Below are 27982 nucleotides of genomic sequence, written 5' to 3'. Positions count from 1 at the left end.
AATGCAATTCATCGCACATGAATGAAATGTAAAATAATAAAGGCTAACAATATAGCAGGAAATGTGTTTAGTACAACTAGCTACACTTTGTATGTATTGTCACTTGAGCACCCTGAATCGATACTACAAAATATGATGTTGCTTCCTCCTTTCCTACAGGAATACCAGCTCAAAAAGCAGAGGAGTAAGGTATAACAAAAAATTTATCTGTATCTTGTACATCACTCACCAAGGTGGTTCACTGAACTCAATTACAAAACCATGGCTTTGCACATCACTGAGTATTTCACTGTCACAAACATTTTCCTTCATTTTTTGTTGTCTATACTTCAAGTGTTTTGTACTCTTTCTTGTCTTTATAGATGAACTCAACATGCATGAATTCTAGTATGGAAAGATATGGCATATGGGAAAATATTATGACACAAAACTTTTAAGATATTAAATGCACTGTCACATCTGAGGAAAACATCTTGTTCAATGATGGAGTGTTTTCATTAAAAAAAAAAAAACAGTATCACAGGAAGCCTGATGATCCATATAATATCCACAAAACTTTACTCATGCATTGATGATGCATACTGTCAAAGAAAATGCTCATATAACAAAACGCTATATGCATTGATTACTTTACAATTTTCCAAAAATTCAATTTTGTATCATTTGGTGAATTAGTTATATCAGATATAGCAACATATAATACAGTCCCAGAAATTTTGGAGAAAATAAAACATTATCATACACATTTATCATGGTGCTCTACAAATTCACTGCATAAGTGATATTGTCCATAACATTATTATGGCTCTGGTTACTGTGTTGGTGTTGCATAATGTGCTTATTTTTCATTAAGTATGGTAGGTGATTGATATTTGTTCCAGATATGAAAAGTACACAATATCCTTCACTATAAAGACTTTCCATCTATCCTTAGACACATCTCATACAACAATTCACCACCTCTTTTCATTTCACCAGCATATTTGCCATTAAATAAATATATAAAGTTTTTTCAATTGGGAGGTGAGTTTGAATGGAGAAAAACTGGAGGAAGTGAAGTGTTTTATATATCTGGAAGTGGATCTGGCAGCGGATGGAACCATGGAAGCGGAAGTGGATCATAGGATGGGGGAGGGGGTGAAAATTCTGGGAGCCTTGAAGAATGTGTGGAAGTCGAGAACATTATCTCGGAAAGCAAAAATGGGTATGTTTGAAGGAATAGTGGTTCCAACAATGTTGTATGGTTGCGAGGCGTGGGCTATGGATAGAGTTGTGCGCAGGAGGATGGATGTGCTGGAAATGAGATGTTTGAGGACAATGTGTGGTGTGAGGTGGTTTGATCGAGTAAGTAACGTAAGGGTAAGAGAGATGTGTGGAAATAAAAAGAGCGTGGTTGAGAGAGCAGAAGAGGGTGTTTTGAAATGGTTCGGGCACATGGAGAGAATGAGTGAGGAAAGATTGACCAAGAGAATATATGTGTCAGAGGTGGAGGGTACGAGGAGAAGAGGGAGACCAAATTGGAGGTGGAAAGATGGAGTGAAAAAGATTTTGTGTGATCGGGGCCTGAACATGCAGGAGGGTGAAAGGAGGGCAAGGAATAGAGTGAATTGGAGCGATGTGATATACCGGGGTTGACGTGCTGTCAGTGGATTGAATCAAGGCATGTGAAGCATCTGGGGTAAACCATGGAAAGCTGTGTAGGTATGTATATTTGCGTGTGTGGACGTATGTATATACATGTGTATGGGGGTGGGTTGGGCCATTTCTTTCATCTGTATCCTTGCGCTACCTCGCAAACGCGGGAGACAGCAAAAAAAAAAAAAAAAAAAAAAAAAAATAAATAAATAAAGTTTTTTAAATCTGTTCCTACTGTCAGCCCTTAGTGTCATTGAAAGCACTTACACCCTAATTCTTGCTTGTCAGTATAGGGAAACATTGCTCTAGGAGCTGTCACTATATGGGTCACTCCCAGTATACACACAGTACAAAATACTAACCTGCTCAGTGCTTGGTGTGATATCTCCTCGTCTCTTCCCTTCTTTGCAACCAAACAGTGCCTCTGGAAGACAAGCGTGAGGCCTGAGTGTATCTTTTCTTGTCATGAAAGACCCATGGGAAGATTTCTTGTTGCTGCTGAATGATACATCACCAATGTTTACCAACTCTAGTTCTGGCTCTTGCTTAATCTGCCGTGTCTCCTGCATTGTCAATCCTCCCTGCCAATTATACAAAAAAGTATCTATCAACTACTTTGGAATTTGCTTCATTTTGAACAAATGATAATTCATTCTTATGCAAAACTTAAATGCTCCAAAATATCTACTAGTATTTCAAATATCAACCCACTGAAGCCCCACTGTTGTCATATTTTAACCCATTCAGTGCAGCTGATATGTATACTTCATGGGGTTTTTATATCTGCTCACTGTATCTGAGTTATATACAACTGTAATCTTTTAATCACCCTCTGCCTTGAGGTAAAAATATAGCCTTCACACATACTTTTACTCACAAAGGTTTACCTGTAAAACCCTGCTGGGTACTTGGGAGTAAGGGAAAGACAGCTCTCATATCTAGCTTTACCTGACAACCACTGCCTAGTGCCAGCAGCCAATGTCCCTACACTGCCAGCCCCTGCCCAACATATCTACAATCCAACTATCTTACATCCCACTCTAGAGATAATACACTGAAAAAGCATAAACAAACCAAAAGAAATACACTGGGCTAGGAGATGATAACCATTCAAGTATCACAGTCATCCATTCATCCCAGGAATGTTTTCCTCATGAGGGACTGGATACCTGGGGTGGCATGGGGTGCTCATCTGCAATGGGCACAGGGGTGGGGTGCTGGAAGGTGAATGTGAGAGCATGCTACTCACTGATATCACCATGGCCCTCAAATGCCTTCTTTTCCTCAATGCCAGGTGGCCACTACCATTTAGCTTGACAGTGTACTGGCAGTGTGGAAGCACTCCTGTAGCCATGCCTGTCTGGTCCCATAGGCTAGAGGCCTGGTTCTGGATGCAGACATGGGAACCTTCCATGAGGGGCAGTAACCTCCTAGGGGTGCCATGGGACAACCACCACTGCTTCTTGCACCTCTGCCATCTGCCACTTCCTCCTCCATGAGTAGGGAGTGAGTAGCACCAATGTTGATCCATCAGCAAGTGTCATTTGGCCATGGACACCCTGTCGTGAAGCTACCAGCCCATGGCCAATTATGCCAGCAATTTGCTTACCTCTTGTGGGGAAGTATTCAAATACTGCAGGGTGGCCAGGGTTGGTTGCTCTGTCACTGTCAAGACTGCCCCCCCAAAAGACATGTTGTCTCAAATGATTCTCTTTGCCATTTTGACTGCCAGTTCAGCCCTGCCATTCAACTGCACATGCTGGGCAGATGACAGGCGTATCAAGACACCCCCCCCAGTTCTTGAGGAAGGTGTCCATCTCTGCGCTCACTAGGTTTTCTCCACTGTCCATGGACATCTGTTCAGGGGCTCAGCAACATGTGAAATACCTCCTGAGCTGTCTGAATTTTATGGGAGGCTGTCCTGTTGGAAAAAGGGCCACCTCAAGCCACCCTGTCAGCGTAGGCCATGTATGTGTGGTTCTCCCACTGATACATGTCGACAACGGCGTGCTGGAATAGGTAGTTGGGTGGTAGGTAAGCTCCATGGTCTCTTGTGGCAGGGATGGAGCATAGGTGTTGCAAGACTTGTACAATGCTCTGTGGTCTTGCAGGTTTCCTTCTTGTCCAGGCCAGTACACAAGCTGACTGGTCCTCTTTAGCATGGAGTCCAACCCCTAGTGGCCTGCATGAAGGTTATAGGCCACCCAGTTGTGGAAGCTGTCAGGGACCACCAGCCAAATGCACCAGGCTCGTCTATTTATAATAATTGCCTTGATATCCCTTTCTTACACTGAAAGGGTCTTAAGAGTTACTCCAGGCCCCATTTTCTAGAGCTCTTGCAATTCCAAGGCTATGCTACTCCTAGTGGTTGGGTAGTATGTTAAAAGTATGGGTAACTAATCTTTGGGATAATCAAAAACACCAAGAATGTATACATATTAAACGAATCTAATATGTTTGGCCGTGACTGTAATGCTGGCCTGGTGACTGTGGTTACAAAGTCATATTAGTGAGATCACAGTGGACCTTATTATTTGGTTGCTAAAGCCATTGTAACACATGGATACCTAGCATAGGCTAGGATCCTAATGTGTGTGTGCATACATACATACATAGGAGGAAAGACATGGTTAAGAGACAGGACAATATGAGTATAAAACTCTTTCCCCATAACATATACATAGTAGTCATGTTACCTTAAGGATCCACAAAGATATGTGGTGAAATATGACTAACCAGCAGGTTTGTCTTGGCAATGAAATTAATATATGCAAGATAAAATACAGACAAGAATGCCATTATGAAAAAAGTATAAAAAAAATATCATATTCCAGTGGACAGTATAAAGTTTTAAACTGTACTTATGATTTGAAGTTTTCACCAACTACCTTTCAACAAAAAACAAAGGGCTTTTCATTGGCAGTGCAAAATGAATGCTCATTTAGATAACACAATCTGATACTCAAGGACCTGGCTAACATTTGTTGGAAATGGCTCTTTTACCACTGGTGAATGGCACCTGGTCCCCTCTCACTCACGAGCAAGATATTATTTCCTCACAGGGAAGGGTATCAGGAGGAGCCACCTCCTTCATTGTTGCCAGGTTTTTCACCAGTCACCTGGAAAATAGTTGTAAAAGCTGAGTCATAGTTGACATCAATGACCAAAGTTACATCACTGTTTTAATCAATCATATGACTATAAAAACAATATACTGCTTCCAACACTGTTTCTTTAACTATCTCTTATTTTCCTTGTCATATTACTTATATACACCAAGTACTTGAACTCTGTGTAACTTCAGCACAACTTTGTGTATACAGTGTGCCATCAAAAGGATAGAGAAAACCCCATCAAGGATGCACAACTGAGATCAAAGAAACTTCACACCAATTTGAAATAATATAGCCCAAGTTCTAGATAACCTTTACTATGGTATAAAATAACCTACCAGTAACCCCCTCTATGTGAATATTGAAAAAATTTATTCTCATTAATTCCAGTGCACTAATCACATACCTTGCTTATGGCATTAAGGATTTATTCACATGATTACGGGTTTCACATGTATATGGGTAAATTTTTTTTACTAATCATTTTCATAAATTCTTTATATACTACACTGCTGACCAAACTTGTCTCTAAAATAGTGTTGATAAAAGGATGGGCTTTCGTGCACCTACTGCACTTCGGAAAAGCGTAGTTTGTTTAGAAAATAACTGCTCAGAAGCATTCTACCACATTCTCTGATTATGTTGTTTGATAATGAAAGTTTGGTTAGGTTTATCTTTCCACATATTCCTTAGATTATCATATCTAACCCCATATTCCACAAAGCCATAAGAAAAGGGTATCTCATGATAAATGTTCCTCTGAGCCATCATAAACTTGGCAAAGTTGAACTTCAGTGCCACCACCTTCTTAAAAGTGGAAACAAAATTTCTTAGGGAACAGAGACTCAGATTTATTTTCAGTGCAAATTACAAACATGCAAATATGATTAGGATCATTCTTTTACAGTACCAAGTCAACAGAAGAGAGGGCTACAAACAAATGAAAAATTGTAGTTACTTTACACACAAGTATGTAAAACCTTCTTGATAACAAAAACATGAAGACTTCACCTAACTTCACCTTGAGGCTGAGATTTAACTTAATTGTCAGTATCTCTGTCACAATATGACCATTTTACCCTCATCAGTTGCACCCTGCCATGTAGTGGAATATGAGCCCTAGAAATTGTTCATGCATTGGAACATGCCTGTGCATGTCTGAACACAAACTTCCCACCAATTATGTCATATTCACATTGTTCAGATAATAAAAAGGCGTTACCAGACTTTGAGAGCATGTAGTATTTTCGCGTGTGAAAAGTCACCTTAGGCATGGCTGTATCATCATCAGAGGACAAAGAAGAGTAAAATCTATTTCAACTCTTCTCTTTGAAGAAATCCACTTTCTACAACTAATTTTAGCAGAGTGTTGAAAAGCCTTGTAAAATGTACAGCGGGGTTATCAAACTGAACAAGCAGTACATTTTCGCTGCCTGTGTAAGTTGAGAGGAATTCACAGGTTTTCACACATAAGTATGACTGGTTAGTCTGACTTTCAAAAAACCTTTCTCTGTTTCATAAAGGTGAAAGGTAAGAGCTATCGAACAACCTGCTGGAATTAAACTCTAGACTGATCTTTTCGTCCTAACTATTGATTTAGATAACTTGTAATTTATCAACACAAAATCCTAACGTCCCAAAGGAAATTTCATTAGACTTCACAGTTACTGGACGGCGGCACTCAACTACATCTTTACTACCACTCACATCCGGCACTTACATTGTAAGTATTTCTGCCACATCCATCTGCTGCATCCGAGCTCCCTACACCATCATCATCATCACTGGTCATATGTTCGGACATGTTTTCTAAACTTTCTTTTGAAAGTAGGTGTGCACAGTGCCTTCCCCGTCCGCAAGTCACCATGCAAGTAAACTTTTCATCCCAGAGGGCCTGGCGTCGAGGTCATCACGAGGGTCACTTTACACTCCATGGAAGTACTTCTAGCCCGACGGAACTCTATTTTCCGCACTCTCGCCTTCTCTCCATCATTATTTCTGCTACTCTTATACGAGAAGAGGATTTAAACTCTCCCGATTGAAGGTTCCATTGGTCACACTCTAATTATAAAATAATGTACATTTAAAGGAAGGTGCACAAGTCAAATCTTCCGTACGTGGCGTACCACAACACTGCGAGACTAGGACAGTGTTGCCAATACAAAGTTGTAAAATGTAGCTGGATCTATCGTCAGATGTCGCTAAACTCGAAGAAATTACCTCTCTAAAAGTTGGTGAACACAGAAAAAAGTGTCTCCATATAAAAACATGTGATTATACCATTTCAAAAATAAGTATTTCTATTTCTGATCTATCCATTTCTGTCAGGCACGCCTTCTGCTCATTTATCATAAGCCACGATTGTGTCAATTCATGAAATCAAATCTCTTAGGTAGGTCCTAGTTATAGCATTTCTATATCATCGCAGGCCAATGTGACAAAAGAGTTTTGCATTAAAAAATGCTAAACTATTTGTTTCTTATTTCGGACATTTAACGCTGAGAATTGTATAGCTATTCTATCCTTTTGTTTTGCAGTGCTCTTCAAAGTCATTTCATCTGATCGGTAAAGTGCACTTCAAATTATCTCCATCTACTTTGTTATGCCTAAGTTAAACGATACAGATCCATTCCACACGAAGACGCTGGATATATTTCTCGCTCGTTTTCAATGAAAAATTCCCACCATAGTTTAAGGCACCGATCCTTGGTCAATGGCTGAGACGTGGTTGGTTATACATGCAACCGGCTATTTCAGTTTTGCAGTGATTAGACAATTGAGTAGTACCCTACATCTTGGTTGTGGACCACACAGAAACAAATATACAGCGCAATAGACAGATAACAGACTTAACAACTCATACACGTATCTATAAACGCCAACTGATTATAATCTAACGATTTCTGGATTCTAGAGTGAAGTGATTCAAAACTCAAAATGAACATATACTGAATGAATGAATAAAAAGAATGTTATTTAATCTTTCACTGTATGACAACTTTTTGTTAAGCAATAATAGGTGGAGAGGGGTATATCACTTTCGCTCCTAAATTGGATGACCAGGGTTTCATATAGAAAAGGCATGTATTTGAAGATTTATTATTTACATTTACATTTCTTATTGTTTAAAAAGATATTCATACAATTGCTAGATTTTGCACAAAATCGAGATTTTCATTCTTAAATGTCCCCAAGCATCGCTTAATGAATGTAAGTAGCTAAGTTGGCAACATTGAAAAACAGGAGACAATGGGAAACGAAGTTTCTTTATTCAAAAGTACTATTTGGCAACTTTGTCTCATAACAGTTTCACATACATCAACAGATGGCGAATAAGCCTTTCTTGTTTCGTTTGGATATATATATATATATATATATATATATATATATATATATATATATATATATATATATATAGATAGATAGATAGATAGATAGATAGATAGAGTACATACAAACATATTTAACAGGATCTCACATAAAGTATATACAAATACTTATTTCTACAGTATGTCTATTTAAAACATCCATGATAATTTTCGAATTCCCCAAATTCTATTTATCATATTTTTCTGTGAACAAAAACCGGACAGCAGACTCCTGTTGCAGACTATATTTTCATTCCTATATGATATGGCGGACCGAATCTCACCCACTTCTTCAATAATATTACCAGAGATACTTGCGATTATCCTCTGCTAAAGTTCCTCCCTATGATCATACGCCGCACAATCTCGATTTTCAAGTGACGTCGCTTTCGTCACCTGCGAAAATGATCATTTATTGATCTGACTGAGACACTTCGTCGATCTTATTTATTTGGAGAGTATTGGAAGTGAGTATATGATGAAAGTCATACTGGCAAGCTTACTTGAGCAAGAGGTAGACATTACGACTGACCTTGAGAGTCTATTACAAATTAGCCAAATGTAACAGCTGCTGAAATACTTAAGACACTTAGCCCTTGGTACGTCACGCTATTTCGAGGCTCCAATCCATCAAACTTGCATGAAATCATTGCAGCAGGTATTATTTAGGCCATCATTATTGTGTCCCAGTCACCAAGGATTAGGCTCATGTTTTGCATCTGGCTGTTGCGGCTAACTTTCGATGCGAAGACGAACGACACGAAGGAATCTCTTTTGAGAATTTTACGATATTCAACCATATGAACGACAAAGGTCATTTGCAGGACTGTCGATACTTCCTTCCCTTGAACAATGAAGCTGAGGAACTCTTTTCCTTCATCTTTCCCTTTTCCTATTATCTTTCGACATTTAAATGATAGGCTCTACAAACATCTTAGGGGCTGCTGTTTATTTTCATCTGATAGCCATGACTGGGCACGTTCTGCCAGTTATTTCATAAAAAAAACTCTCAAAAACGTTCTATATTCAATAAATTCTTCATAAGTAAAGTACTTAATTATCACTTTAATCAAGAGTCTCTCACGTCCCTGACATGAAGATAAAATCTATTCATCTAGAAACCTACGCCCATTTACATGGCTGGATCCACTGCATACACCCCTTCATTTCACTTCATATACAAAGTCTTTCATACCCTTAAATCAGTTTTGGACTATTCCATTTGACAGCTAAGTTGACCTGTCACCATTCTATTTTATCCTCACATACACAAACTCCACTCAAAATTATGCTAATTATCCCTCTAGCATCATTGCCTGAAATTCCCAAACCTCCAAAAACTTGCTCAATGCAGATACCTTTCTTAGTATACATCTTTCCTTCATTTCAACCATACTACCATAACTGTCCACCAATCTATCATTTGTCATACATGCTAAATAGCCATGTGATCTTTTTCATGATTTCCTCATGTAACATATCTTACATCTTCATTTGCAAATCTTCATAACTTAAGCTCTTTCATTATTTCCGGAATCTCAGTTACAGTAAAATACCATGAAAAAAATGACAGGTGCAAGTGACTGTGGGTATATTTCTGTAAGTGTTGATTTCACTGGCAACAAAAATGAATACTTCTATGGAATAATTGGTTAAGGGTCATAAGATAAATCTATACATTATGCTAACACTGTATTTGAAGAATACTACTTAAATATCAATCCAACTTATTTTAGCTATCAATAGCAGGTGTCCATCGCCAGCAAAATGTAAAAATCTAATTTACTCGAAGTGAATTATATCAAACTAAAATTCCAAGTCCAATCTTTTTCTGCTCAGTACCATAATCTTCACAAATAACCTTATATTTTCAAACATTCTGGTGCATTGAAACAAAACTTTTCTTTCAATTCCAAATCAAAACTCATCTCTCCTTTGGCAGTTCTGTAATTCCATCTCGGCTCAATGAACATACTTGGCATTACAGTAACATTCACTCTCTCTTGGAAACCCCACATTATGGGAATAACTAAGTCTGCCTCTAAAAAATTGGGTGTCCTGTTTAAATGTTAAAACTTATTTTCTTCACAAGTTACTTCGTTTATACAGAGGATTGATTCATCTTTGTATGGATTACTGCTCTCATCTAGGGTGATTCTAACTCAGCATCCTTACTTGACAGAACTGAGTCAAAAAAGGTATGACTTACAAAACTGTTCAAGCCTAAATTCCAAACATGATGCTCCTGCCTTACACTGTGATGTTGGTTCACTTTCCCTCTTCTATAGTTGTTACTCTGGTTTTGTTCATGAGAGCTGGCTGTGCATGTGCCCCATCACTATGTAGACCACGCAATACTTGGCAAGCTCTGCATCATTAGTGTGTGGCCATCAGCAACTAAAGGATGGCCAATTTTGATAACTGCTTCTTCCCCTTCATGTTGAAGCTTTAGAAATCTCTATCTTCTCATATCTTTCCCAATAACTATGAACAGGTTTTTCACTCCCTCCAAAATTCTGAAATATTTTCCCTTGCCTTTAGTTTTTCATGTACATCACACTGCTCCTCCCCAATCTGATGCTCTGTTTATGTGTTCACCCTCTCAATCAGTACCCTCCCATACAATATTCCAGGGATACTCAACAAACTTACGCCTCTGTAGTTTGAAAATTCACCCTTATCCCCTTTGCCTTTGTACAATGGCACTATACATGTATTCCACTAATCCTAAGGCACTTCACCATGATCCATGATCAATACATATACTGAATATCCTTACCAGCAACACGGACACTCCTTTCTTAATACATTCAACTGCAATACCATCCACAACCGTCACCTTGCCAGATTTCATCTTCTGTAAGGCCTTCACCACCTCTTCTTTCTTCACCAAACCACTCTCCCTGACTCTCTCACTTCACACATCATCCTGACCAAAACATCCTACATCTGCCACTCTATCATCAAACACATTCAACAGACCTTCAAAATACTCACTCCATCTCCTCCTTACTTCATCACCACCTGTTATCACTTGCCCCCTTCACTGATATTCCCATTGGTTTTGTCTTATGCATATTATTTTACCTCCTTTCAAAACATCTTTCCATTCTCCCTAAAGTTTAATGATACTCTCTCACCCCAACTCTTATTTGCCCTCTTTTTCAACGATTGCACCTTCAAGGGATTAGAGCCAATTCATATACATTCAAAGCATGATGTTTTTTGTATGTACAGTTTAAAAAAGAGCAGCTGCATAAAAATAAATTATAAATTACAGATGAAGAAAAACAAGGTACATTTTTTTTATTTCATCAAGACAAACAGCTGGTCTTCAGCAAATATATTAAACATAACTTCATAAACATAGTATTGATATAGAATATAATAACAACAGCTGATGTAACAAGGACTGCTATTTTCTTGATACATGAATTCCTGCATAAATCATATTCTTATCTGAGCTTTAGAGTTTGATTACTTTTTTATATTTTGATTTGTCAGGTGTAAGAATAATATGAGTTTATGAATTTATAATCATTCTATACTTTACCAGTCTTGTTTCATGGGGCTCCTGTAGCCCCACAGCTATGCTACAATTAACTGCAGGGACATGATGGACTCCTCAGTAAGGAGAAAGTGTTTGACAAGATTGTACTTTTTTGTCCACTGACAATGACACAAACTTGCTAAAGATTATGCCTCACTTGAGGTGTAACCTCATGCAGGAAAAGTTCAGTAACACCTGCAATGAGAATGTGTACAAATACATAAATTTTTACCAATCTTCAATCTCAAATCTTAATACTGTTTTACAGTATATGATATCCTGTGTGTTCCATCCTTTTCACAAAAACATATAATTCTTACTTTCATATCCTTGGGACAGTGAAATAACAAGGAAAAAATATGTCCACAACTTCATCTACTCAACCGCAAGTACATGGCATGTTTACACTCTGGGCTGTCCTCTGGAAGGTACTTGTCATAGAAATCATATAGGAACTCCTCGACCTTGAATCCAAATCGCTGATACAGGATGAGTGCTGGGTTTGTTGCTGACACATGGAGGGTCACATCTTTTCCCATGCATGTCTATGTCCCAAAAGAAAACAAAATTACAAATATCTAACCAAAAATTACCAGCAAAGAATAACCAAAGTGAGTACATTGCAACATATATTTTCCAATTCAAGCCACCCTTACATGGAACTGATCACATGGAGGGTCACATTTTTCCCCATGCATGTGTTTTTGGCCAAGAGAAAGCAAAAATTGTATCTAAACAAAAATTACCAGCACAGATTAACCATAATTAAATGGGTACACAGCAATTGATATATACTGTCCAAATTCACACCACCCTTACTTAGAAAAGAACATATACTGTTCTCTATGATGCATATGCATAACTAATTATTCTTAGAAAAAAATGATGTAGATAGTTTTTCAGCATCAACTCACACAAATAAAAAAAAAGCTACAAATGCAAGTTTACATAATTTGCATACACAAGGTTACTCAAAATAGGAGATAGTGTGTTTTCCCTAACCTATAAATGGTTAAGTCTTAATTCTTAAGAAAAATTTGTTTTTATGTTTCATGTTAACCTTTTCATAAATCTTGAGAAAAAAATTATTTTGCTGTTTTTTATGTACTGGGAATGCCAAAAATATCAACTGTGAACCAAAAGGATTAAAAGATTTTCCTAATATTACCTTTATCCTTATATATTTATTGTACTTGAGTGCTGTTTCCCACATCAGCAAGGTAGTGCCAGGAAACAGACGAAGAATGACCCATCCACCTACATACACATATATATATTTTTTTTTTTTTTTTTTTTTTTTTTATACTTTGTCGCTGTCTCCCGCGTTTGCGAGGTAGCGCAAGGAAACAGACGAAAGAAATGGCCCAACCCCCCCCCCCCATACACATGTACATACACACGTCCAGACACGCAAATATACATACCTACACAGCTTTCCATGGTTTACCCCAGACGCTTCACATGCCTTGCTTCAATCCACTGACAGCACGTCAACCCCTGTATACCACATGACTCCAATTCACTCTATTTCTTGCCCTCCTTTCACCCTCCTGCATGTTCAGGCCCCGATCACACAAAATCTTTTTCACTCCATCTTTCCACCTCCAATTTGGTCTCCCTCTTCTCCTCGTTCCCTCCACCTCCGACACATATATCCTCTTGGTCAATCTCTCCTCACTCATTCTCTCCATGTGCCCAAACCATTTCAAAACACCCTCTTCTGCTCTCTCGACCACGCTCTTTTTATTTCCACACATCTCTCTTACCCTTACGTTACTTACTCGATCAAACCACCTCACACCACACATTGTCCTCAAACATCTCATTTCCAGCACATCCATCCTCCTGCGCACATCTCTATCCATAGCCCACGCCTCGCAACCATACAGCATTGTTGGAACCACTATTCCCTCAAACATACCCATTTTTGCTTTCCGAGATAATGTTCTCGACTTCCACACATTTTTCAAGGCTCCCAAAATTTTCGCCCCCTCCCCCACCCTATGATCCACTTCCGCTTCCATGGTTCCATCCGCTGACAGATCCACTCCCAGATATCTAAAACACTTCACTTCCTCCAGTTTTTCTCCATTCAAACTCACCTCCCAATTGACTTGACCCTCACCCCTACTGTACCTAATAACCTTGCTCTTATTCACATTTACTCTCAACTTTCTTCTTCCACACACTTTACCAAACTCAGTCACCAGCTTCTGCAGTTTCTCACATGAATCAGCCACCAGCGCTGTATCATCAGCGAACAACAATTGACTCACTTCCCAAGCTCTCTCATCCCCAACAGACTTCATACTTGCCCCTCTTTCCAGGACTCTTGCATTCACCTCCTTTACAACCCCATCCATAAACAAATTAAACAACCATGGAGACATCACACACCCCTGCCGCAAACCTACATTCACTGAGAACCAATCACTTTCCTCTCTTCCTACACGTACACATGCCTTACATCCTCGATAAAAACTTTTCACTGCTTCTAACAACTTGCCTCCCACACCATATATTCTTAATACCTTCCACAGAGCATCTCTATCAACTCTATCATATGCCTTCTCCAGATCCATAAATGCTACATACAAATCCATTTGCTTTTCTAAGTATTTCTCACATACATTCTTCAAAGCAAACACCTGATCCACACATCCTCTACCACTTCTGAAACCGCACTGCTCTTCCCCAATCTGATGCTCTGTACATGCCTTCACCCTCTCAATCAATACCCTCCCATATAATTTACCAGGAATACTCAACAAACTTATACCTCTGTAATTTGAGCACTCACTCTTATCCCCTTTGCCTTTGTACAATGGCACTATGCACGCATTCCGCCAATCCTCAGGCACCTCACCATGAGTCATACATACATTAAATAACCTTACCAACCAATCAACAATACAGTCACCCCCTTTCTTAATAAATTCCACTGCAATACCATCCAAACCTGCTGCCTTGCCGGCTTTCATCTTCCGCAAAGCTTTTACTACCTCTTCTCTGTTTATCAAATCATTTTCCCTAACCCTCTCACTTTGCACACCACCTCGACCAAAACACCCTATATCTGCCACTCTGTCATCAGACACATTCAACAAACCTTCAAAATACTCATTCCATCTCCTTCTCACATCACCGCTACTTGTTATCACCTCCCCATTTACGCCCTTCACTGAAGTTCCCATTTGCTCCCTTGTCTTACGCACCCTATTTACCTCCTTCCAGAACATCTTTTTATTCTCCCTAAAAATTACTGATAGTCTCTCACCCCAACTCTCATTTGCCCTTTTTTTCACCTCTTGCACCTTTCTCTTGACCTCCTGTCTCTTTCTTTTATACTTCTCCCACTCAATTGCATTTTTTCCCTGCAAAAATCGTCCAAATGCCTCTCTCTTCTCTTTCACTAATACTCTTACTTCTTCATCCCACCACTCACTACCCTTTCTAAACAGCCCACCTCCCACTCTTCTCATGCCACAAGCATCTTTTGCGCAATCCATCACTGATTCCCTAAATACATCCCATTCCTCCCCGACTCCCCTTACTTCCATTGTTCTCACCTTTTTCCATTCTGTACACAGTCTCTCCTGGTACTTCCCCACACAGGTCTCCTTCCCAAGCTCACTTACTCTCACCACCTTCTTCACCCCAACATTCACTCCTCTTTTCTGAAAACCCATACTAATCTTCACCTTAGCCTCCACAAGATAATGATCAGACATCCCTCCAGTTGCACCTCTCAGCACATTAACATCCAAAAGTCTCTCTTTCGCACGCCTGTCAATTAACACGTAATCCAATAACGCTCTCTGGCCATCTCTCCTACTTACATAAGTATACTTATGTATATCTCGCTTTTTAAACCAGGTATTCCCAATCATCAGTCCTTTTTCAGCACATAAATCTACAAGCTCTTCACCATTTCCATTTACAACACTGAACACCCCATGCATACCAATTATTCCCTCAACTGCCACATTACTCACCTTTGCATTCAAATCACCCATCACTATAACCCGGTCTCGTGCATCAAAACCGCTAACACACTCATTTAGCTGCTCCCAAAACACTTGCCTCTCATGATCTTTCTTCTCATGCCCAGGTGCATATGCACCAATAATCACCCACCTCTCTCCATCAACTTTCAATTTTACCCATATTAATCGAGAATTTACTTTCTTACATTCTATCACATACTCCCACAACTCCTGTTTCAGGAGTATTGCTACTCCTTCCCTTGCTCTTGTCCTCTCACTAACCCCTGACTTCACTCCCCAGACATTTCCAAACCACTCTTCCCCTTTACCCTTGAGCTTCGTTTCACTCAGAGCCAAAACATCCAGGTTCCTTTCCTCAAACATACTACCTATCTCTCCTTTTTTCACATCTTGGTTACATCCACACACATTTAGGCACCCCACTCTGAGCCTTCGAGGAGGATGATCACTCCCCGCGTGACTCCTTCTTCTGTTTCCCATTTTAGAAAGTTAATACAAGGAGGGGAGGATTTCCGGCCCCCCGCTCCCGTCCCCTCTAGTCGCCTTCTACGACACGCGAGGAACACGTGGGAAGCACTCTTTCACCCCCATCCCCAGGGATAATATACATATATATATACATACACACACACACACACACACACACATATGCACATACACACACACACACACACATACATATATATACATATGAAAAATGTAAGAACAATTTAGAAACAAACTTTTAGCTTGAAATGAATGAAAAAAAAAAAAAAATGAATGAACATATATATATATATACATAAATGTCCATACACACACATATACATATCAACATATACATACACATGCATATATACACATGTACATATTCATACTTGCTTGTCTTCTTCTATTCCTGGTACTACCCCATCCCACAGGAAACAGCATCGCTGCCCCCTGCTTCAGTGAGGAAGCGCTAGGAAAACGGACAAAAATGGCCATTCTTGCTCATACTCAGTCTCTAGCTGTCATGTGTAGTGCACCAAAACCACAGCTCCCTATCCACATCCAGGCCCCACAGACCTTTCCATGGTTTACCCCAAACATTCAAATGCCCTGGTTCAGTCCAATTACAAAATTTACACCTACTCTATGGGAAACTTTACGATAAATGCCAAGATTGAAATAAATCATGGCTTAAAAAGGGAATGTATCATGGAACGGAAACTTCCAGTAACTGAACAAAACACAAGTAAATATTAAACATCACTGAACCTACCTGGATCAGATGATATAAAACAAATTTGGCTATTCCAGCCCTTTGCCACTCAGGGTGCACCAGCAGGAATGAGAGATATGCCGTGCTGAAACCTACATCAGGAACAAGGACTCCAAAACCCAACACTAGTTTCTGGTAAAGGACAACACAGGTGTAGTCTGGATACTGCAACACTTCTGAAACTGTAAGGTAATGGAAACTTGATATTACACAAAGGTGCAGTGGATCAATCTTATTCTGATAATAAAATCATTCAACAAGATATTCTCTGGATACCTTAGTATAAAATTTTCCATAGAATTCACCAAAGCACTTACTACATACCACAACTTTTTCTAAGACTCTTTCTTATCAACTGTTTTTGACCCTGTCTCTTAATCCTCAAACTGCAGAATGTGTCTAAAATGACACTCAACCAGTGAAAACAAAATCCCCAACACTCACCTAGTGACAAAAAATCCCCAAGAGAATATTTAGGAATTAAATGTTAAAAAAAAAAATAACCAAAAAAGCAGTATACTTCTATTTGTAATGATGTAGGAAAGTGCTCAGTTGATGGGGGAGGGCTCTGGCTAGAGCCTTGGATGCTCCTCATTTATGTAAGTGTGTGGTGATCAAGCTTTTTTCCTAATATGATTTAACTCTAAATACACCTAACCACTTTAAAACTTTATGTTTTTTCCATCTGTAATTTTATACATCCCATGCATATCATTTATATATTTCTTAACTTGTACTTATTTTGTATATCACATACATTATTTAAATATTTACATATAACTTACACAAAAATTAACCTTATTTTCATCAAAAACGTAAACACTAATATAAGAAAAAGTTTCATTTATTGTAAAACTGTTCATGGTAATGGCCATGTTCATCTGGATTCTTGCCCTGATGATGCAATTACACAATCTTTGATGATTTATGGATGACTGTGAGGCATGATATTTTTAATAGCTGTGTTAGACAGCTTGAGCCATTTGTTGATAAGAGATGGATTCATACATCAACTAAGAAATGTGGGTGGGAATCATGTTTTCGTATGAGGCATGCTGCAGTTGCCTCATATGAGGCATCTAGCAGTTTATGGGCTAAACTACTAGAATCATGAACTGATGTTGCCTTATTCAGTGCTAATTCTGTCAAATGGCCATTTTGTTGTGAACCACTTGAATTCCCAGCCATTTAATTCCATCACTTGCTCATAGATCTCATTTGCATTCTGCCATAAAAGGAAAAATACCACATAGCCTCAGTCTACTTATCTATATCTCTGCCTCTGTCATACGTATATATCACCATAAATGGTTTACATTATGCAAACTCAAACTCTATCTCCAACTCCTGAAAAATTAGTTAGATATAGAATAAAAGAAATGATTATTGTACTGCAGTATTATTTTCATATTTTGGTAATGTGAAAATTATTAATGTTATTGCTCATATGAAAAGATAATTATTCATTCATCTATTTAAGCAAAGTCTTATGTAGATGCTTAAATAAAAGTCATATATAAAACATGTATGTGTGTGGTATGCTTCATGCATACAATACAAAGTGATGCTTGAAAAGTAAAAATAGATACAATCAAAGTTGTAAAAGATTTTTCAAGTGGTTGTTATATCTTGAAGCTGAAGACCCCAGCAATAGATAAGCTTAAACCTTAAAAAAAATATATATATATATATATTTTTTTTTTCCGGTCTCCCGCGTGTGCGAGGTAGCGCAAGGAAACAGACGAAAGAAATAGCCCAACCCACCCCCATACACATGTATATACATACGTCCACACACGCAAATATACATACCTACACAGCTTTCCATGGTTTACCCCAGACGCTTCACATGCCCTGATTCAATCCACTGACAGCACGTCAACCCTGGTATACCACATCGCTCCAATTTACTCTATTCCTTGCCCTCCTTTCACCCTCCAGCATGTTCAGGCCCCGATCACACAAAATCTTTTTCACTCCATCTTTCCACCTCCAATTTGGTCTCCCTCTTCTCCTCGTTCCCTCCACCTCCGACACATATATCCTCTTGGTCAATCTTTCCTCACTCATTCTCTCCATGTGCCCAAACCATTTCAAAACACCCTCTTCTGCTCTCTCAACCACGCTCTTTTTATTTCCACACATCTCTCTTACCCTTACGTTACTTACTCGATCAAACCACCTCACACCACACATTGTCCTCAAACATCTCATTTCCAGCACATCCATCCTCCTGCGCACCACTCTATCCATAGCCCATGCCTCACAACCATACAACATTGTTGGAATCACTATTCCTTCAAACATACTCATTTTTGCTTTCCGAGATAATGTTCTCGACTTCCACACATTCTTCAAGGCTCCCAGAATTTTCGCCCCCTCCCCTATCCTATGATCCACTTCCGCTTCCATGGTTCCATCTGCTGCCAGATCCACTCCTAGATATCTAAAACACTTTACTTCTCCAGTTTTTCTCCATTCAAACTCACCTCCCAATTGACTTGACCCTCAACCCTACTGTACCTAATAACCTTGCTCTTATTCACATTTACTCTTAACTTTCTTCTTTCACACATAATAATGCCTGAAAAAATTATGCACTGGGTGCCAACTCATCTTGCTGCTGTCCTTTCAAAACATGACCACACCAACAGTAGTTACCTGAAAAAATTATACACTGGGTGCTGACTCATCTTGCTGCTGTCCTTCCAAAACACTACCACACCAACTGTAGTTTTTTGCAATTTCTTTATTGAAGGATATATATATTCATTCTAAGCAAAAAAAAAAATTGTTTTCATAAAATGGAGAGTTTCTTAAGATCAACTGCACAGATTATTGGTTAACTTCAATCTTAAATATTCTCAATGCAGCCACCACTGTCATGAAGATATACTTTCAAGATATAAACTTGTAGTTACCACAATCATGGTCATACACAAATGAAAGCATCATTATCATGGATAGTAACCTGGTGAGAATATCAGTGTCAAAAGACATTCAGGAACCATCATTGCCATGGACAAATATAGGGATGTCCACCAATATCACGAATACAAACTGGTGAGATGGCTATTGCCACAAATGTATGCCACAAGGATGTTAAATACTTTGCATAATTGGGGTAGCTGCTCAGAAGAAGAATTTTGGCACCTGAACAAGACATCCAGTTTTTAGAGCCATATTTAGCTATTTGTTTTTAATACTCTGTCTCCCAAAAACATATCTCTTACCTTCCTAATAACAATACTGAGTATCTAAGAAACAATGCCAATGACAGTCTCTTCAGTAATATATGATAAAATAACCTTTCATTACTTCTTTCTGTAACTCAATATACCAATCAGGTACTTTTGGCAGTAAAAGTGGTGTGTAAACTGTTGTTGTTTCATGGAAACAAATAATCCAACATTTACTAACTAAAGGATGCTAACCACTGGTAATAAATCTGTTACTGATACTCTGTAATTCAAAGGAAATTAATTCAATAAAATCATAATATTTAACTAAATTATTACACCTGAATCTAAAAGTGATCTTTATGAAAATACATACAATCAATCCCTGGCCAGAAGAACTGTCTTGCTAACTGGTTCATGGCTGGAATGTGTTTGGGTGTCACATAGCAATAATCTATCGGATGTCTGGGAGGTGGGCACCATCCAACCTCATCACGATGGGAATATGCGATGATCTCTTGTAGAAGTTTTAGCTTACGTGGAGTTATCTCATAATCTCGCATGATAAATGGCTTGAGCTTCCTGTAAAAGGGTAGCCCTTGATGAAAACTTGGAACAACTCTTTTGTGATGTAATCAAACAGATACAGATATTGTGAATGAAAGATACTTTCTGTTCCAACGTCCAAAATAAGCAAAAGTAGATCTCTGGCTGCAAAAGAACAATGGAAATAACTACTGTAATATAGACTTAAAATATAGTTAGTGCAACCCAGGGATTCCTTTTATATTATTAACTAACTTATCATACTGGGGTACTAATGCTACTTTGCCATATAGTGAGTAGGCAGTTGGAGGAAAATACATTTACATTATTTCACAGTTGTTACCAGTTTCCTGCATCAGTGGTATTGCAAGGAACAGATGCAAAAAGGCTTCATTCACTCATGTCCATTCTCTAGCTGTCATGTGTAATGCAAAGCCCCGTATTCAAAACCTGGTCCCACAGACCTTTGTGGTTTCTCCCAACTGTTTCCTGTGCTCTTGTTTGTCAACTGATCTGTCTGTGGGGCCTGGATGTGGATAAGGAGTTGTGGTTTCAGTGCATTACACATGACAGCTAGAGACTGAGTGTGAACAAATGTGGCCTTTTCTGTCTGTTTTCCTGGCACTACCTTGCTGATGTATACATATATCAACCAACATATACATACACATACACAGACTTACACATGTAAGCACATGTATATATTCATACTTGCTTGCCCTCATCCATTCCCAGCACCACCCTGACCCACAGGAAACAGCATCAATACCTTCTGCTTCAGCAAGGTAGCACCAGGAAAACAGAAGAAAAAGGCCACATTCGTTCACACCCAGTCTCTACCTGTCATGTGTAATGCACCGAAACCACAGCTCCCTATCCACATCCAAGCCCCACAGACCTTTCATTGGTTTACCCCAGACATTTCACATGCCCTAGTTCAGTCTACTGATTACACAAGCCCACACTTTCTTAGTGGATGTTGTAAATGGCTGTTGAGTGCCATCATAAAATCAATGATCTGCACATATTTCTAAATGTATGAAATACTGCTTTTTTAAGAAAAGTAGTGCATGTTTCTCAAAGCATCAAATAATAGCAAGTAGTATATGAGTATAAATCACTCTGGAAAATGAAAAGCCCTTCATCATAAAAATCCACTTCTGCTTAAAACTGTTCCAAACTCTGATGCTTGATGCATGAAATACTGTTATTTTTAGAAAAGTAGTGCATGTTTCTCAAAGCATCAAATAATAGCAAGTAGTATATGAGTATAAATCACTCTGGCAAATGAAAAGCCCTTCATCATAAAAATCCACTTCTGCTTAAAACTGTTCCAAACTCTGATGCTTGACCTGACCTGAGAGTGTAGGGGCTGTGTATGAGTGGTGGCATTCCTTCAGAGTCACCAGTAAGCTTGACCAAGAAGCTGGAAATCTTATCTTCCTTCTGATACCTTTCAGTATCACCAACCTGCCAACATAGTAACATTTTTGTAAATATTGTGTTTGTATATTTGTTCATACTTGTTTGCTGTTTAATTAAACAGCCATGGTGATATTGCACACCCTTGCTGCAGACCCACCTTTACCCTCCTCTACCTACTCATAGATATTCCTTACACTCTTGATGAAAAAAATTTGTCACTGCTCCTAATACCTTTCCTCCTACATCATATGTTTGTCACACCTTCCAAAAGGCGTATGTATCAATCCAATCATATGGCTTCAACTGATCCATAAATGTCACATGCAAATTCTTCTGTATCTCTAATACAAACATCTGATCCACACATTCTCTACCACTCCTAGAATCACACTGTTCATCCCAAACCGTCCTGCCCAAACTGATGCTCTGTACATGACTCCATCCTCTCATTTACCACTCAAACATAAAAACTGCAAGGTACACTGAAAAAACATATACCTCTGTAGTTCAAACACTTACATTTGTTCCACTTGCATTTATACAGTGGCACTATACATACATTTTGCCAATCCTCAGACACCTTACCATGATCCACGCATATACTAAAAGTCCTAACTAATCAAACAACACAGTCACCCCTTTCTTAAGATGTTTCACTGCAATACCATGACTCTCTCACTCTGAATGCTTCCTTATCCCAAACACAATCATATACCAAAGCAGATATCTTGTCTTTACCAACTAAAAACATTTTCAGGCCATATATATCTTATCAACTGCCGCAAATAGGAGGCCATCTCTTGTAAAACTGCAGTCCCACTTCACCTACAAAGCATCATTCAAACCTGTCATGCAATAATACCTAGAATACAGGCAACTGTTAGCAATTAATCCAATGATCCTTTCATTTCTTAACATTTTCCTCCACAATACTATATCCTGGTTTTCCTTTTAATCAGTGTGCTAGGCAAACATCCCATCACTTACGAGATATTCCATCTCAAATGACTAAACCCCTCTAGCAAGTTTAATGTTTTGAGGACTGTTTCATCTGCATACAACTTTGTAAACTTATCTACCAAAATCATGTACCAAAACATGACAGGTGGTTATCCATCACTGTGTGTAAAAAGGCATACATAACTTAAGAATTATTTAGCTTTTCATTGAAATTAAAAAAAGTTTTTTTCAAAGACTAGGCCCTAATTACCCAAAAAGAGTTATGACCTTTTGCTGAAATATAAAAACATTCTCTAACATTATCCTAATCTTCATAGGCAAAATTTATTGTCGAAGAATTCTGATGGATGAAAATGCTTGTCTTTCAATAATATAAAACACTGACAACCAATCTCGTATATTTCTTCATTGATCACATCTCTATCTAAATTCTTGCATTAGATTCTTACTATGTTTATACAGCACAGATATCATCAGTACATATCTATTTCAACAAAGGCACAAAAACCTAGGTCACAAGTTGACTAGCGGTATGGAAGTGATGGCACTGAGAGAGAATGACATTATCGTAGTCACAAGGAAGACAAGAAGGGGTAACAAAAAGAACAGTACTATTATCATCACAAGAAGAGAAAGAAGGAAAATGACTGACTTGTGTTGTGGTGGTCTTTGATAGGATAAGATAACTTAAGAATTTAATGGTATTGTTGGGATCACAAACTTGAGAAACAACTCATAATAAAGTGGCAACTGTTGGGCAAAAGTATGAGGACTGATGAATGTACAGGATACTAAGAGAAAGCACAAGCACAAGTGAACATAACGACATAACAATTATGTGTGTGCAGTACCAGGGTTGTATGGGTCACCAATGTTCAGCACTGGTTATGACATTACAAAATTTTACACAAAATTAAAATCACAATGATATAATCCTTATATTTCACACAGAAATTTACATAAATGTTCATCATTCACACACATACAAAAGGAGTATAATCTGGCATATGTAAAATACTAACCAAAAACCTGTCAAGAATTCTGGCAACAGAATCATTAGGATCCTGCAAAATCTTACAGTGTGCACGCTCACGACGTGTTCTCAATCTACCATGGTTATGTAAAAATTTTATCTCCACGTCCAAGTTGAAAAGTGGAAGACCATGCTCAACTTTTAACTTTCTGAAAAACAAAGAAAAAAGTACATTTACATGTTAAGGAGAGGTATTGCACTGAAGATTAAATGGGTCATATAAAGGGCACAGTCTGCAGAAAACCTCGTTCATCTCACCATATACTTTCAAAGGTGACATCATACTTACATTTCAGTACTTTGTTATCTCTCCTTTGGCCTTGCTTACCATTTGTAAATATCTGGGCATGGATGTACTACCCGCTCAGGTGTTCTGGCACCCAGTGTGCATGGAAATCTCATTTTTTTTTTTTTTTTTTTTTTTTGCTTTGTCGCTGTCTCCCGCGTTTGCGAGGTAGCGCAAGGAAACAGACGAAAGAAATGGCCCAACCCACCCCCATACACATGTATATACATACGTCCACACACGCAAATATACATACCTACACAGCCCTCCATGGTTTACCCCAGACGCTTCACATGCCTTGATTCAATCCACTGACAGCACGTCAACCCCGGTATACCACATCGCTCCAATTCACTCTATTCCTTGCCCTCCTTTCACCCTCCTGCATGTTCAGGCCCCGATCACACAAAATCTTTTTCACTCCATCTTTCCACCTCCAATTTGGTCTCCCTCTTCTCCTCGTTCCCTCCACCTCCGACACATATATCCTCTTGGTCAATCTTTCCTCACTCATTCTCTCCATGTGACCAAACCATTTCAAAACACCCTCTTCTGCTCTCTCAACCACGCTCTTTTTATTTCCACACATCTCTCTTACCCTTACGTTACTTACTCGATCAAACCACCTCACACCACACACTGTCCTCAAACATCTCATTTCCAGCACATCCATCCTCCTGCGCACAACTCTATCCATAGTCCACGCCTCGCAACCATACAACATTGTTGGAACCACTATTCCTTCAAACATACCCGTTTTTGCTTTCCGAGATAATGTTCTCGACTTCCACACATTCTTCAAGGCTCCCAGAATTTTCGCCCCCTCCCCCACCCTATGATCCACTTCCGCTTCCATGGTTCCATCCGCTGCCAGATCCACTGCCAGATATCTAAAACACTTCACTTCCTCCAGTTTTTCTCCATTCAAACTCACCTCCCAATTGACTTGACCCTCAACCCTACTGTACCTAATAACCTTGCTCTTATTCACATTTACTCTTAACTTTCTTCTTTCACACACTTTACCAAACTCAGTCACCAGCTTCTGCAGTTTCTCACATGAATCAGCCACCAGCGCTGTATCATCAGCGAACAACAACTGACTCACTTCCCAAGCTCTCTCATCCCCAACAGACTTCATACTTGGGGGGGTGAGAGGCATGCAAGGAATATAGTGAACTGGAACAATGTGGTATACCCGGGTTGACATGCTGTCAATGGACTGAACCATGGCATGTGAAACATCTGGGGTAAACCATGGAAAGGTACATGGGGCTTGGATATGGATAGAGAGCTGTGGTTTTGGTGCATTACACATGACAGCTAGAGAGTGACTGTGAATGAATATGGCCTTTTTTGTCTGTTTTCCTGGCACTACCTTGCTGAAGCAGGGCATAGCAATGCTATTTCCTGTGGGAAGGAGTGGGGTCAGGAATGGATGAAGGCAAACAAGTATGAATATACATGTGTATATATGTACATGCCTGTGTATGTGTTTATATACGTATGTATATATTAATATGCATATGTATGTGTATGTGCGTGTATGGGTATTTACGTATATATATGTTTATATGAGTGGAAGGGTCATTGTTCATTAGTTTCCTGTTACTACCATGCTAACAAGGGAAATGGCAATCAAGCATAATAAATAAATAAATAAGTAAATAAATAAAAAAATCCCACACAAAGACTGAAAAAAGTATACTACTCTTTGGGTATTTTCTTTAAAAGTGTATGATATACACATAATCTACTAGAATTTTTTTTTTTTTGCATGCCAAGTGAAGGCAACTTCAGAGGAATTGGGCAGTTAAGAGATAATAAAAACATTGGCAAGAGTGGGTGATAATAACAACTCACCTGACAACAAGTTTTCGACGTAAACGATGCAAGTGTGGTGGTAATGGGCCTGACTCTTGTAAATATTCCAACTTCCGTAACAGCTGTCGTTCCTCATACCCACTTAATGGACGTAAGCTGTAAGTGGTTGACCTAATAAGTACTGCAACAATTTCATGATATAAAAGAATAGAGAAGTATATCTATCCACATTTGACAAACAGACATGCCTACACCATAATACAAAATAATTCAGTTTAATACTTATTGTTAATAATACTCAAGAGGCAAAGACAAAGTTGCAAGTGCTACTGATATCTAAAGGTTACACTGTAATTGTTAGGTACTGAATATTTTTTAAGGTCAGGTCCTTTAAGCTTAGAGCAGGTTATATATAAAGGCCAGATACTTTATATTAAGTGTAGGGCTTCTAATGGTGGAAGAAACAGAACTCCCACCACCATCCAGCTTTAAGAAAAACTGGTTGAAATTCTTTGTCAACAAAAGAGACATAAGAGCTTGCCCTATGCAGTCCTACCCTGGGCTATACTGTGAAAAATTATTTCTTGCTCAAAGTCTTTACAGCCCTAGGAACTGAAACTTAATACTTTAACTATCTCCAAAGATTTTCAAAAACAAAGGAATGGGGAATGGCTAACATTTACCTTTCATACACCCCTAGTGATGACTCAGAGATAAAGAGTAACCTTGATCAACAAGATCCCTATAGTACATAGAAGCTCCAGTGAAAATGCACATCCTGATGAGGTGGTGGGATTAAACTAATCTATAACCTTAGGAGGGATATACATTTCCTAAGGTGAAACCAGTGTCAAAATTGTTAAGCCAGTAAATACTCTATTACAATAGCTGGGCCTAAAACCCTCTGAACCTTTGTTTCAAGCCAATGATCAAAATGTGCAGGAAAGAGGATGATTCCAAATGGCATAAGAATGTAAAGAAGACATAAAACCTAAACCCAAAGATGCCTTGGAAAACAAGCTCTTCATATACTAATATCTTATAAAAAGAGCTTGGCCTTATAATAGGTTAGTGCACTCCTGCCCTTGGAGAAGCCCTAGTCCCCTAGTACTTTGTAACACAACAGTGTTAAAGTTTAGGACTTCCAGATTACTGGGCCAAATGATTGAAGGTGACCATCCTGGACAGATAAGGACAACAGTTTTGTCTGATCACATGTACAATGCAGTAAATGATTAGAAGATAACTATCTTGTCACCTAAGACGCCATTAATGCATAAAAAGTTAAAAGAAGAATCACTACTTACTTTTCCTGAATCACCTCCTTGGATTCATTTGGCTGATCTTTCACTATGAAGGAAGGTGCTATGGATTTAGTGAACAGAGAAGGCTTGAAACTTAAAGGATCTTCTTGTGGTTGAGTCTCTGTCTGCACATCCATAGGGATTTCCCCTTCATTTCCATCTACATCAATAAAGTCTCCATCTTCTTCTTCTCTTTCTGTATCATCCTGATTCTCTTCTTTTCTATACATCAGGTCTATGTCTATCTCTTCTTTCACTATAACACCTGACTCAATTTTCACCTGGTCATAATTGTGAGGATAAAACTTCGAACAGTACAGAGAATACCAAATATGTCACATTAATAACAAGAACTCTCAAAGTAAAATATTTGAGTGTACCTAAAATTAACTCATAAGAGCATACATTTTCCTTTTAACCAAAATGGTAAGAAGCTACCAAAGTAATATACAAAGCTATTTTACTATTCTGTGTACATGACTCTAAAACTCTAATTCTTCAACAGTTCTCAC

The 27982-nt window shown here is 38.6% G+C and overlaps 1 protein-coding gene across 1 annotated transcript in view; it reads right to left on the bottom strand.

The window, feature by feature from the left end:
- The window catches only part of Atac2 (Ada2a-containing complex component 2), a 50411-nt gene that overhangs the window by 9136 nt on the left and 13293 nt on the right, over positions 1-27982 (bottom strand). Inside the window, 2 exon segments of the mRNA XM_071666524.1 lie at positions 26206-26322; positions 27474-27751. Coding sequence (XP_071522625.1) covers positions 26206-26322; positions 27474-27751 — 395 coding nt within the window.

Source organism: Panulirus ornatus, chromosome 11 (genome assembly GCF_036320965.1).
Source record: "Panulirus ornatus isolate Po-2019 chromosome 11, ASM3632096v1, whole genome shotgun sequence".
Classification (NCBI taxonomy): domain Eukaryota; kingdom Metazoa; phylum Arthropoda; class Malacostraca; order Decapoda; family Palinuridae; genus Panulirus; species Panulirus ornatus.
Note: the sequence above shows the minus strand (reverse complement) of the source record. Positions and strands in the feature narration are given on the sequence as shown.